The following is a 13,839-nucleotide window of genomic DNA, read 5'->3' on the forward strand; positions in this document are numbered from 1 at the left end:
TTTGAAAACTGAAACCGAATGATCCCAGTTCTACAATCAATTGAAACATGACAGGAATTTAACCAATCCATGCCCAGAATGACATCAAAATCTTCCATTTCTAACTCTATAAGGTCCACTGAGGTGACTTTCTGGAAACTGTGACAAGACGATTTTTGTATACCCGTCTAGCTATAACTAGGCCACCAACTGGAGTAGATACTGAGAAGGGTTCAGAGAGAGTTTCTGAACTGACACCGAAATTTATTGCTATATACGGAGTTACAAAAGAAAGTGTAGCCCCTGGATCTAACAATGCAAAAACATCTAAATGGAAGACTCTCAACGCACCAGTGATCACATCGGGAGAATTTTCTTGGTCTTGGCAAGCTTGCAGAGCATACAACCTATTCTGGCGTTGACTACCAAATGTACTAGACGAGGCACCCTGCTGAATGGGCGACATGTTGGTACTGTTGAAGTAGTAGACTGAAACCATGTTACCTCCTTGTCCTTGCCTGGCAGAAGGGCAATCCTTCAATCGATGACCAGACTAACCGCATCCAGAACACCCCTCTCTGCCAGCAAAACACTTACCTGAATGGTTCTTACCACACTTTGGGCAAGTTGGAAAAGTCTAATTATTTGAAGCACTCCCCTTTGACTTAGAGCCTGATGCCCTACCTTTCTAATACTGTCGAAAACTGAGGGACGGAGCGATATCTGATGAAAGCACTGGCGTTGTAGACCTTTACTAAAACTATGAGCGATTTGCACCGCCCGACCTTTGCTGAGGGTATCCATAATTCCTTGTTCTAGCCTTTTTGTTGTCCTTAGCCATTTATGTAAGTTTATCTCCCTCCACCTGCTAAGCATGAGTCATTATCCTGGAGATATCCATGTCTCCTAATAGCATACATACATGCACTCGGTCTTGACCAGATCGAATACTCCAAACAAGAACTTGTTCATTTGTGCTCTCGAATCAACAACCATGTGTGGAGCATACCTGGAGAGCTGAGTGAACTTTAGCCCATATTCTTAGACTAACATTTAACCCATCTTCAAATTCATGAACTCTTGGGCCTTAGCCTCCCTTAACTCTCTCGGAAAGAAGCTATCCAGAAAAGCTCTAGTAAAACAGTCCCAAAGAAAATTTGATCGTGGTGTAAGATTCACCAAAGAGAAATGGTCAGATAAATTTAATTCAAATTCACCAAAAAAGAAAGTTCAATGACATTGATGAAGATCATCAATCAAGAGAGAGAGTCAAATTAGTTTGATAAAGTACAAGTTTAAATGATTTATCTATATAAAATTTTTTTGTCAATTACAATATTTTATTTCTTTAGATCTCATTATTACCATTTATTTCATTTTCTTATGCCTCTCTTCAATTAATCAAGGGAAAAAAGACAAATATACCCCCAAACTATCATAAATGGCATGCAGATACCCTCCGTCATATTTTTGGGACATTGGTGCCCGTGCCATCCAAAAACTAGAGCATATATAGTCTTTATACTAACAGACATACACATGTCATAATCTTATCCTCCAATCCAACATTTATTAAATATCAGATCGACGGATAAGATTGTGTCACGTGTCCCTATTTAGTCTTCCGTTATAGCGAAGGGCATATATGCTCTAGTTTTTGAACGGCAGGGGCACCAATGTCCCAAAAGTATGAAGGAGGTATCTGCATACCATTTTACGATAGTTCGGGGATATATTTGTCCTCTTTCCCATTTATCAATTATACTTTTTTTTAATCTTTTCTCTATTTTTTTTTCTTATTTTATAATTAAAGGATTAAAAAATAGCAATAGTACTATTTATGTTTTTCTCAATTTCTTTGGCTTTTTACTCTTTTTTATTAGTATTTTGTCCTTGTTTTTGTTAATTTCTTTTGCTCTTTACTCACTTTTTGGTCAGAAATTACTATAATGTTCACTCATTCTTATTTTTTGATGAACGAAATGGTAATGATTGTGCCCAATAGTTACAATATTCTTATCTTCCATATTTATGGTATGCTACAACATTTTCACCTTCCGCCTAGGTAAGTTAAAACAAAAATTCATATAACTAAAAGATAATCAATTTATTATAGTTCTAACAAGAGTTAACAAAATTATGATTTTATGACGAGCAAAAATGAATAAAAGGTTATTCCAGAATAATTCAATTTTTTTTTATCAATTATCCTTCAATAAATATTGTAAACATTTTTTACTATTTTTTTTTTTCAATATTAGTAATGTATTTACCTCAAGTTTCATTCAAATGGTGAATTATCTTATAAATTAATAATAGTTACTAGTTTTATCATCTAACTTTTTACTTTTAAAAAAAAAAAAAACTTAGGAGTTGTAATATTAGAATTGATATTACATGATATTTTATGCAAGTAAGGGCAAAGCCTTAGGAGATGAAAGGTTAGAATTTTTTTTATAAAACATAGTGTTAACAATTAAATAAAGTAGTAAAACTTAAAATCTAAATGGATTTGAGATTTAAAAAAAGAATATTTTAAAATATAGTGAAAACATTAGTTTGTAGATCTAATGAGATATTTTGTAACTGAGCGAGCGCAACTAAGTTTACTAGTGTAGAATAGAACTAAGTACTAGTAACATTAGTGAGGCTAATATGGTAACAAAATCTATTATATTAGTATAGATAGCAATTACTACTAAGTTAAAGGACTACAATCTAAAAGGCGGACTTTTCGTGTTATTTATTAAAAAAAATATGTGTTCTTGACGGAAAGATCGAGGTTCTATGGCTACCAATAATGGCGAAGATTTTCCTGAAGATTTAATCAGAGAAATTCTACTTAGATTGCCTGTGAAGTCATTGTTGAGGTTCAAACGCATCTGCAAAAACTGGTACACTCTTATTAAAAATCCTAGCTTCATCCGTGAACACTTGAATTTTAGCAAGAACAATCCCCCACAACTCTTGATTTATGATTATGGTGCACCCGGTGATTTCCCTCCCATCACTTTCATTTCCGATTATGGTATAGATGCTCCTACACATGAAGTAAATCCCCAAAGTTTTGAAGGTATGACAAACCTCTTAGGTTCTCTCGATGGCTTGTTTTTCTTGGAAAGAGAAATTAATAATGATGTCTTGTGTGCATTGTGGAATCCTGCTACTAGGGAGGTGAGAGACCTCCTTAGTGCAGTCGGAATCAAATTTGAATCATTTTTCAATTCTAATCAGGTTTTTGGATTTGGATTAGATGTATTAACTAACGACTATAAAGTGGTTTACTATAATTGCAAGAATAAAAATGCAACTGTGTATTCATGTTCTAGGGATTCATGGAGAATATTCAAACATGAAAATGTCTGCGACAATCGAAATGTTGAATATGTGGATACCTTTTATGGTAGTACTACTTATCTAAATGGATCTTATTACTGGATGTTAAGGAAAAATATCAATTTCAACTTTACTTTCAAATTCCTTTCATTCAACTTTGGGAATGAGGTGTTTGAAGTGATTGAAGGGCCGCCACATGATTGTGCTATTCGTAGTTGGACTGCAGATCTAATGATTCTTGATGGTTCCATTGTCATTTTGAATGAAGTTGACATGTTCATTTATTATGTATGGGTAATGATCCAACCAGGGGTTTGGAACAAGTTAGCTACCTTTGATTGCTTTTTATGTATTAAGTCTTGTTGTGATAATTCTCTAATTTGGTCAAGTGGATGTTTTGGATTGATCTCCTATAATGTTAAGACAAAGAAGACGAGATATCTTGAATTTCATCATCCATGCCTAGGTAGAAGTCCAACTTGGAGAGGTTTTGGGATTTACTATTATAAAGAGAGTTTAGTAACAATTAAACGGCAAGAAAATGGATAGCTAGACCATGAGGGCTTCTTGGTGACAAAATAGGCGATCAAATATTAAATTTCAATAAGAGGCCTTAAACTTATTCAATAAGATGTTCATGACTTATTCAATAAGATGTTCATGTATCTTTATTTACAGTTCATCTGCTTTTCTAGTCAAGACAAAATTACATGTTTCAATATAAGGTTCATTACTTACTTTCATTGTTGTTGTACAAGATAGTTGAGCTTGGGAGTTTTTATCAATACATTAAGATAATTCTATGTTTGAGGTTCATTTCTAACTTTATTATTACTTCATAATTCATTTACTATATTTTCCAATTATAAATTTTGAGTGAATTGAAGTTCTTTTTATGACGAGCAAGATAATGACTTTAAATTAAATATTCTATTTATGTACTTGCATAGAGGACGCAATTGAGCAGAGCATACCACCCTTGTCATAGTCAGTGTTCTATTTATAGTCGTGATTGTTATCATAATCAATAAGGTCAAAATTTCAAGTCGTGTGATTGATAACTTTCATGCACAATCTTGAGAGCACTGAATTAGAATAAGAGATTTACCATCATATTTGTTTCATTTAAAAAAATAGATAATTTAAATGAAACAAACTTGTTTTACATGACAAATTCTTGAATGCTTAATAATTTTTCCTTCAATAAAAAAAAAAAAACCAAATTCTTTCTTCAAGGATCGATGAAAAAAGATCAAATTGGAATTCACTAAAATTCAATTCATGTAACGACCCTATTTAATGATTAAATTAAAATTATAAGTTTAATTGTAAAAAAAAAATCTTAAGTTTTCCATTGTTGTTCATAAGCCATAAGACCTATGTCACTGCAACTCATTACGATCATCTATGGAGGAAAAATGGAAAAAAGACTTGCTTTGTCTTTTCCTTTTTCAATTCTATTTGAGATGAGCAAAAATAATATAAACTTCTATTGTTATCATTCAGTTAGGTACTCAATTAATAATTGTAATTTAATTTTTTTATTTTAATATTGTTTAATAAAAAATGACTTTCTAAAATAATAATTATACCTTGAATGATATATAAAAAATTAACAGGAAAAAATCCATCATCATCACACACCAGTGTTTTCAAAAATATTCTTTGGGGCGAGTTCCAGATGAGTCTCGGGGCGGGGCCTACAAAACCGCTTCGGGGCTCAAATTGAAGATGTATATCCATAGGCCGTAAGTCCTAGAATTTAGGGCATAAGCTCCAAGCGTAATAGCGCAAGCCCTGGTCGTAAAAACGTACGCCCTGTGCGTTTTTTTAAAAACTTTTTTTTTTGCTTTAAATCATGTTTTTTATTATTGGTGCAATGATATTTCTCAAATAGTAATTGTAATATTCTTTTTCTTCATTATTGGTTATTAATACCTTTCTCAAATAAAAATCATAATCTATTTTTCTATATATTATAGGTTGTTTATTAAATTTATTTGTAAAATAATTGAAAGTTTTACTTTTGCCTATTTTCTTAGTAATAAAAATTATAAAATTGAATATACATGAGACTACGTCCCGTAGATCCATATGACTTACGCCTCGTGTCTCGGAGCTTACATCTCGCCCATACTATATAAAACGTCTTGTCTCATGTCCCTGCCTTTTAAAACACTATCGCACACTTTTCTAATTCATGTTATGGTTGGCAAAATTATAAAAAAAATAAATTAGATTGATACATAGTTTACTTTATTAAGAAGAGATAATCTTCTATAACCATTTAAAATTGGGAAGAGGGTTAAAAATGTCCTTAACGTATTGGATCAAAATTGCCCTTTACGTTTTTTTCGATTTAAATATGCCCTCTTTCAAATCACTCATCCGCTATTTTCAAATCTCTTACCTATAAAAATTGCAAATAAATCTATAAAATTAATTAAATGTGTTCAAATTGAATTTAAGTTTTATCTCATGCACAACTTTAATCTTCCCATGAATTTCATGTCTGAAGTTCGAAATATAAAATATAGATATTTGCAAACAAAAACTTAAGATAAAAAGAATATACTCACAAACATAAAGTAATTATATAATAATATGAAGCTTTTCAAAGAAAAATGAATTTTTTTTTTTTAAAAAAAAACTTCGAACTTCTAATAAACGTGAAAGGAAAATCTGGAAAGGAAAATAAAATTTAAAAACTAATACAAAATTATGCAGTTTGAATAATTTAATTTAAAAATTACCTTAGCTGCGTTATAAACACAAATAAACAGAATTTGAATTTCTACTCTATCCACAAGAGAAACACACAATATTCATCTATATATAAATGGAGTTGTAATTTTTTAAGGCTTTTATTTTGGAAAAAGGGTCTGAAATATATCCGAACTTTGATTGAAATTGTTGTAACGATACTAAACTTTGGAAAGGACCTTTTATGATGATTGCATTATGTTGTAATTTTAGTTTGTGATGATTGCATTATGTTGTTTTTGGTTAAGATATCAAGAAAATGGCAGGGGTGGACCCACCCTTAGCTAAGGGGTGTCTTTGTCGGAAAATTACATTGTATATAAAGGTCAAATTTTAGTTTTTATATATATATCTTGACACAAGTTATTTAATTTAGTGGTCAAGGTGTTCCGAGTCAAATTTCATATGATCAAAACCGATCGCTTTGAGCAACTTGTTCAAATTAATAACGATTTTTCAAACGATCATTTATTTATTTTAATTATTTATTTATTTTAGTAAGTCATTAAGCTTTGGGTGACTTACTATTAATTATTTATTTAAATAATTCGAGTTAAATGAGTACACATTTAATATTTTAAGCTACGTAAAATACTATCGTGTTGTGATCAATTTGTACTCTTGTGACACTTTTATAACCATTGATCTTTGAAACTTACGATATTTCTACTTATTCTTGGTCTCATTTGATGTGATATTTATTAGCTCCAGATTCATAAGTTGTCACTCTATAAGATGTGGTTCAATGCACTTTACAAGGTTATACAACAACACTTTAATGCACCAATACTAACTTTCTTTCAGTGAAATGATATATTTTGCGTATGTGCATATGATGTTGAAGTTAGTTGCTTATTTGTATCTCATTTTTATGCCTATTGTAAGCTTATTTATACTATTATGCACTACTATTCTTAAGAATAGTCACTAGCTAGTAAGAATTTAACTTCAAAATGCTTATTTTATCATTAATAAAATGATCTACAGCCATACAAATATTTATAACTTACTTCCTCCGTTCACTTTTACTTGTCACTTATTCCTAAAATAGATTTTCATTTTTACTTGTCACTTTTGACATATCAAGAAAAGAAAATAATTTTTTTTTCATGTTTTACCCTCAACATTAAATACTTATTTTTCAAGACATCATTTAATATGGATAGTTAGGTAAAATACATATATCAATAATCATTTTCTTAATGGATGTGCCAAGTCAAAGTATGACAAGTAAAAGCGAACTGAGGGAGTATTTTAGATCACAAGTTTCAAAAGTCATTCTTTCTTTCTTAAATTTTGTGCCGAATCAAACTAAGTCATACAAATTGAAACGAAAAGAGTAGCAGTCAATCTAGCCAGTTGGCCAAGTACTTTTGGTGCCAATCACAGTTTAAGTACCAGATTTAGGTGGTGACACCCTCATTGTCTTTTATAACATCAGATCTAACCTTAAAAAAACCATTAACAAGGCCAAATTTCACACTCAATGGCATTAATATGTGGATAAGCAAATGGTATCATGGAAATAATTTGTTGTTGTAGGCATTAGAACTACAACGAAACAGGGAGATGAAACGGGAGAGGGAGAGAGAGAGGTTGCGATTTGGTGAAGTGAATGGGGAAAGACAACGTTGGTAGAGCTAAGGGACTCTTGAAAGAGGGCAAACTAGATAATAAACACAAAATTATGCTATGAACTATTTTGTAGTTGATATGACTCAATAATTAACAGCTAATGACAATTTTAATACTCAATGAGAAAAGCTTAGTGCTTAAACAACCATGTCATACTGAGATTAAAAATGGCACTACATTGGCCTTGACAAACATGTTGTGACCCCACAAGCTGACTTGGAGGACACATCAACAGCCACCGTGGAGAAACACACTCAGCAGGAGAGTGGGGTTTTGAAAAGAAGTAAGTGCGTGAGAACCTCTTCAACAAGGCTAACTGATTTCGTAGTGGGAACTAAATGATGAGAACGTGGGCAAAGGGCAAGAACGTGTGGCTCGTGAAGTACTAGATTTCATAAATAGCAAAACAAGATTTGAATTAATTAGGAATTGTAATTTGAATCTTGTTATCTCATCTCCTTGTTCTGTGTTTTCTCATCTCCTCAATTTCTTCTTTCCTTGTTACTGTTCCAATGATTTTCCTTCCTGGTCTTGTATTTCAGTTGTCGTTATAATACAAGCTACCTTTATTTGCAAATTGTTATTTGGTTTGTTGCATTGGTGCTTTCATCAAGAGGTCACTCATGGAGGACCACAAAATACTCAAGGCTCACGTGGATGATTCAATTAAGGAAGTGAAGGATTCCTTCTCTAAAGAACTCACTGAGATCCGAAATATAGGTTTCCACCAAAGTTCCGATGGGGACACACCGTCATGAACCGACCATGGAGATAGCTCGACAGGAACACCTGCCGGCAGCCACTATACCCAGGCACAAACCTGCTTCAGTGGAATTGGGTCGATTTCGCGATGACAACTTAGAGGCTTGGATATTCAAAGCGGAGCGATACTTTGACTTTTATAGAATTGAAGAAGATTAAAGGCTGACTATGGCATCGTTTTATCTCGACGGCGAAGCACTGGAATAGTACAAATGGTTGTTTAGGAACAAACAACTAGTTGACTGGCCACATTTTGCTAAGAAAGTGTGAATCCAGTTTAAGCAGAAAGGTCTGGAGTCGGCAGAGGGAAGATTGTCAAAACTCCGACAAATTACCACCGTCTCAGATCTGCAAGGACGATTTGAAGCCATCGCAAATGACACTGATGATATTTCTGATAGGTCTATGCTTCACCTCTTTATCTCTGGATTGAGAGAGGACATTAAAAACTCAGTACTCAATCATGAGCCAAAAACGTTTGATGAGGCCCTTAAGTAGGCTCATATACAAGAGCGACGGATCCAGGTTGAGAAAGGACCCATCCGACCGGCTTTGGATAATAAGGGTGCGCCTTTACTACCTTACCCAAATGTCTCCTCATCCTACCAGAACTCTTCTATGATAGCGACCAACAACAACTTGAATTGTGTTGATACGCGCCCTCCATTGAAACGCCTATCACATGCCGAAATTCAGAATCGTCGTGAGCGTGGACTCTGCTACTATTGTGAGGAAAATTATACAGTCAGACATAAATTCAAATCACCACCCCAGCTGTTACTCCTCACTAATGAAACCGATAGTGAACCAATATTACCGGAGTCGTTCATCACTGATGATATATTGGCAGAAGAATTACAGTGTTTGGAGGTACAAGAACATTCTGCTATTTTTTATCATGCTTTGGTCGGTGGGCATTCTTCTTCCACACTCCGATTCCTTGGTAATGTCAATGGATCCCCGGTTCAGGTCTTGGTGGATGGAGGTTGTGACCATAATTTCATCCAAGCAAGGATGGTAAGTTTCCTGCAGCTTCCAATTGTTTCCATTTCTAGTTTTGTTGTAGTAGTGGGAAGTGGCCAATGACTAAGATGCGAAGGGGTTGTGCGACAAGTTCCCCTTATAATTCAGGAATGTAAGCTCACACTTGACTTGTATGTATTAGGGGTAACCCATCGGTGGCCCCTTAAATTTGGCACGAAGTTTCACTTAGGCACCTTAAGTGGGCGATGTTCATTTTAGACACCTCATACAGGGTCTTGATGTGTCATTTTGACACTTTTTGCTTACATGGCTTAGTGAGTGTAATACACTTGTTGAGCGCGCGTGAAAGACCTATTTAGTCGATTTTTTAATTATTTTTTTCTTCTTCTTTCCCATTTTCAGCCACCATTTTTGCAAACTTAACTATCCAACATGGTGAATAAAAATAGTTACAGTAAAATGATGAAAAATGATGGAAACTATTTTAGAAATTTAGGAATAGACCCATTTCAAGATTAAATATTAAATTATTCATGAGATTCTTTCTTGAAAGAATTTAATATTTAAGTAAGGGTATTTGGAGAAGGTCGGGGGGGGGGGGGGCAGGTGTTTCTGCAAATGGGTATGAGTTTTTGGAGAAGACAATTGGGGGTGGGGGGGAGGGGGGCAGGTGTTTATGCAAATGGGTATGGGTTTTTGGAGAAGACAATTGGGGTGGGGTGAGGTGGGGGGGGGAGGGAGGGGGGCAGGAGTTTCTACAAATGGGTATGGGTTTTTGGAGAAGATAATTGGGGGTGGGGTGGGGTGGGGGGCGGGGTGGGGGGCAGGTGTTTCTCCAAAATGGGTATGGGTTTTTGGAGAAGACAATTGGGGGTGGGGTGAGGTGGGGGCAGGAGTTTCTGCAAATGGGTAGGGGTTTTTGGAGAAGACAATTGGGGGTGGGGTGGGGGGGCGGGGAGGGGGGCAGGTGTTTCTCCAAATGGGTATGGGTTTTTGGAGAAGACAATTGGGGGTGGGGTGGGGTGGGGTGGGGGGGGGGGTCATGTGGGGATTTTATTGATTTAAAAAAATTATTTGGGCAAAAATCCACGTGTCATTGAGTCATTGGTTACTTTATATTTTCTCAAAATTCATTATCTACAAATTGTTTTTGACAAATGTCGTCATTTAATTCGCCACTTTACACGTCATTCGCGAGTGTAATACACACTTCATATATTTTTGTTGATTGGCAAAAAAGTGTCAAAATGACACAGCGAGACCCTACATGAGGTGTCTAAAATGAACATCGCCCACTTAAGGTGCCTAAGTGAAATTTCGTGCCAAATTTAAGGGGCCACCGATGGGTTAGCCCTATGTATTATCATTACATGGGGGTGATGTGGTCCTCAGGGCATCTTGGCTTTCTACGTTAGGAAGGGTGATCACGGATTATGGAGAACGCACATTTGAATTTAGTTACCAGGGAACTACTAATATTTGGAATGGATTAGAACCAACCAGTGCTAAGCTTATCTAATTCCGACGAGACAAAGCAATTGATGCAATCAATGCATATTATTGTTTGCAAATAGTTTCAACTGTGTCTACTCATGATGAGCAGGTCAATCCGACCGTCCAGGCTATCTTGGAATCTTTTGTTGATGTCTTTCACAAGCCCCAAGGCCTGCCCCTATTGCGAGTCCTTGATGACGCGATACATTTAGTGCCAAGAACCGATCCAGTGAATGTTAAGACGTACATATACCCCTATTTCCAGAAGCAATTAATGGAAGAAATGGTCACTGAAATGCTCAGAGAAGGGGTGATTCGAGCCAGTACAAGCCATTTCTCCTCACTAGTGTTGTTAGTCCGAAAAAAAGATGGACCGTGGAGGTTTTGCGTGGACTATAGGGCACTAAATGCAGTCACAATTCAGGATAGATTTCCCATACCAACAGTTGATGAGTTATTCGATGAGCTTCACGGGGCTATGTATTTCTCTAAACTCGACTTGTTGACTGGATACCACCAAATTCGAGTTAAACCAGAAGATGTGGAGAAAACAACATTTCTAACACATCAAGGACATTACGAGTTCTTGGTAATGCCATTTGGGTTATCTAATACTCCATCCACTTTTCAAGCGACTATGAACGAGGTGTTTAGGATGTATCTACGTCGTTTTGTTCTGGTTGTCTTTGATGATATACTGATTTATAGTACCACTTGGGAAGAACATTTGTTGCAGTTTTAAACAGTTCTAAATTTGTTATGACAACACCAATTAGTCGCCAAAAGGAGTACGTGTCAGTTTGATCAAACGAGAGTTGATTACCTCGGCCATGTAATTTCTATACATGGTCTTAGTGTGGATCTATTAAAGATCTCAGATACAACAATGGCCTGCGCCTAGAAATGTGAAACAGGTGCACAGTTTCCTTGGGCTGGCAAGATATTATCGGAGGTTCATCCACCACTATGTCACAATAGTTGGACCTCTCACAAATATACTTTGCATGGTTCCTTTTGCCTGGACAGATGCAACTCAAGCTGCCTTTGACACTGTTAAGAATAAGTTAAGCACAACGCCAGTCCTAGCCTTGCCTGATTTCACCCAAGAGTTCCAGCTTGAGACAGATGCTTCAGGCCAGGGCATTGGAGCAGTACTTTCACAAAAAGGGCATCCAGTGGCATATTTTAGTCAGAAATTGAGTAATAGGATGCATGAGGCTTCCACCTACCATCGAGAGATGTTTGCAATCACCCAATCGGTTAGCAAATGGCGCCAATACTTATTGGGTAGGAGGTTTACCATTTACATTGACCAACAGTCACTTAAGAGCTTGACGAACCAAAAAATTTAGACCCCTAAACAACAAAAATGGTTAAGTAAGTTGGTTCGCTTTGACTTTCAGATTATATACCGCCCTGGCAAATTGAACCAAACTGCTGATGGTCTTTCCCGTATTCCAAAGGTTGTTTTTCTTACTATCTCAGTACGAGGTTATGACCTCAAAAATGAGCTCAAAATACTCAACAAAACACATCCAGAGCTGACTTCTCTCAGCACACTGTGCATGACCAGACCACCCCTCATTCAGGGTTCACTTTTTGAGATGGACTCTTATTTTTTGAGGATGTTTGGTTATTCCTGCTGATTCTCCTCTACGACAGACCCTACTCCAAGAATTTCATGACACAACTATTGGAAGTCATGCCGGGGTAGCCCGAACCTATCATAGAGTTGCTTCAAATTTTTATTGGAAGGGCATGAAAAATGACGTTTATAACTATGTAGCATCTTGCCAAGTCTGCCAGCAAATGAAAGATTCTCATCAATTACCTACAGGTCTGCTACAACCCCCACCCATTCCTTTGATGGTGTTTGAGGATATCGCAATGGATTTCATCACCTGCTTGCCTAGTTCTAAAGGTAAGTCCACTATCATGACGGTCGTAGATCGATTGTCAAAATATGGACACTTTATTGCATTGTCGTCTTCGCTCACTGCTCAGTCAGTTGTAGAAGCTTTTGTGATTGGAATTATTCGACTTCATGGCCCTCCAAGGTCTATTGTGACTGATCGGGAATTTGGCAGGAGCTTAATCGACTACAAGGTACCACATTGGCTATGAGCACAACATACCACCCACACACATATGGCCAATCTGAGGCTCTGAACAAATGTGTGGAGCAATATCTACGTTGTTTTGTCGCTGATGCCCTCACAAAATGGGTTGTGATGTTACCTTGGGCAGAATACTGGTACAATACCGCATATTAGTCCTCCGTTGGGATGACTCCATTTCGAGTGTTGTATGGTAGAGACCCACCTACCGTAGCTCGGTACATTCTGGGCAGTAGCGCTAGTGAAATGATTTAAGCTTATCTGGTGGATAGGGATGAGGCCTTAACTCTCCTTAAGGCTAACTTAGCTCGTGCACAGAATTGGATGAAGGGTCTCGCTGACAAGAGTCGAAGGGAACTAAATTACCAAGTGGGAGAATGGGTTTATGTCAAACTAAAACTGTATCGCCAGAATGCTATTCGCCTTCACCAGCATCCTAAACTGGGAAGACGTTATTTTGGGCCTTTCAAAATCCTCAAGCATATTGGAGATGTAGCTTACAAAGTATAACTACCTGATGATGCTCGCATCCATCCGATCTTTCACATATCCATGATCAAACGTTGTATGGGTAACCTTGTTCAACAAATTACTCCTTTGAACCTTAATGATACAGCCAACATTATTCCTAAGACTTCTATGAACCTTGAGGACAAGGTTCCTGTCCGAGACGGTAGTATTGTTGTGACCCCACAAGCTGACTTGGAGGACACATCAGCAGCCACCGTGGAGAAACACACACAGCAGGAGAGTGGGGTTTTGAAAAGAA

At 36.3% G+C, this 13,839-nt stretch overlaps 1 protein-coding gene across 1 annotated transcript; it reads left to right on the top strand.

Annotated features, from left to right (window-relative positions):
* The first annotated feature begins 2,766 nt into the window (after positions 1-2,766).
* LOC125823467 (F-box protein CPR1-like) lies at positions 2,767-8,973 on the top strand. The gene is made up of 2 exons (XM_049502846.1): positions 2,767-3,609; positions 8,752-8,973. The coding sequence occupies exons 1-2, from the start codon at positions 2,767-2,769 to the stop codon at positions 8,971-8,973; spliced, it is 1,065 nt and encodes a 354-aa protein (XP_049358803.1).
* The last annotated feature ends 4,866 nt before the right edge of the window (positions 8,974-13,839 follow it).

Source organism: Solanum verrucosum, unplaced genomic scaffold (assembly GCF_900185275.1).
Source record: "Solanum verrucosum unplaced genomic scaffold, falcon-dt-bn FXZP01000012.1, whole genome shotgun sequence".
Taxonomy (NCBI): domain Eukaryota; kingdom Viridiplantae; phylum Streptophyta; class Magnoliopsida; order Solanales; family Solanaceae; genus Solanum; species Solanum verrucosum.

What these genes read in the sequence shown, in the direction of transcription:
- LOC125823467 (XM_049502846.1), top strand. Translation starts at nt 2,767, where the DNA reads ATGGCTACCAATAATGGCGAAGATTTTCCTGAAGATTTAATCAGAGAA. An exon ending in TGTTCATTTATTATGTATGG is followed by an intron (nt 3,610 to 8,751) that starts GTAATGATCCAA and finishes GTGTGAATCCAG; the next exon opens with TTTAAGCAGAAAGGTCTGGA.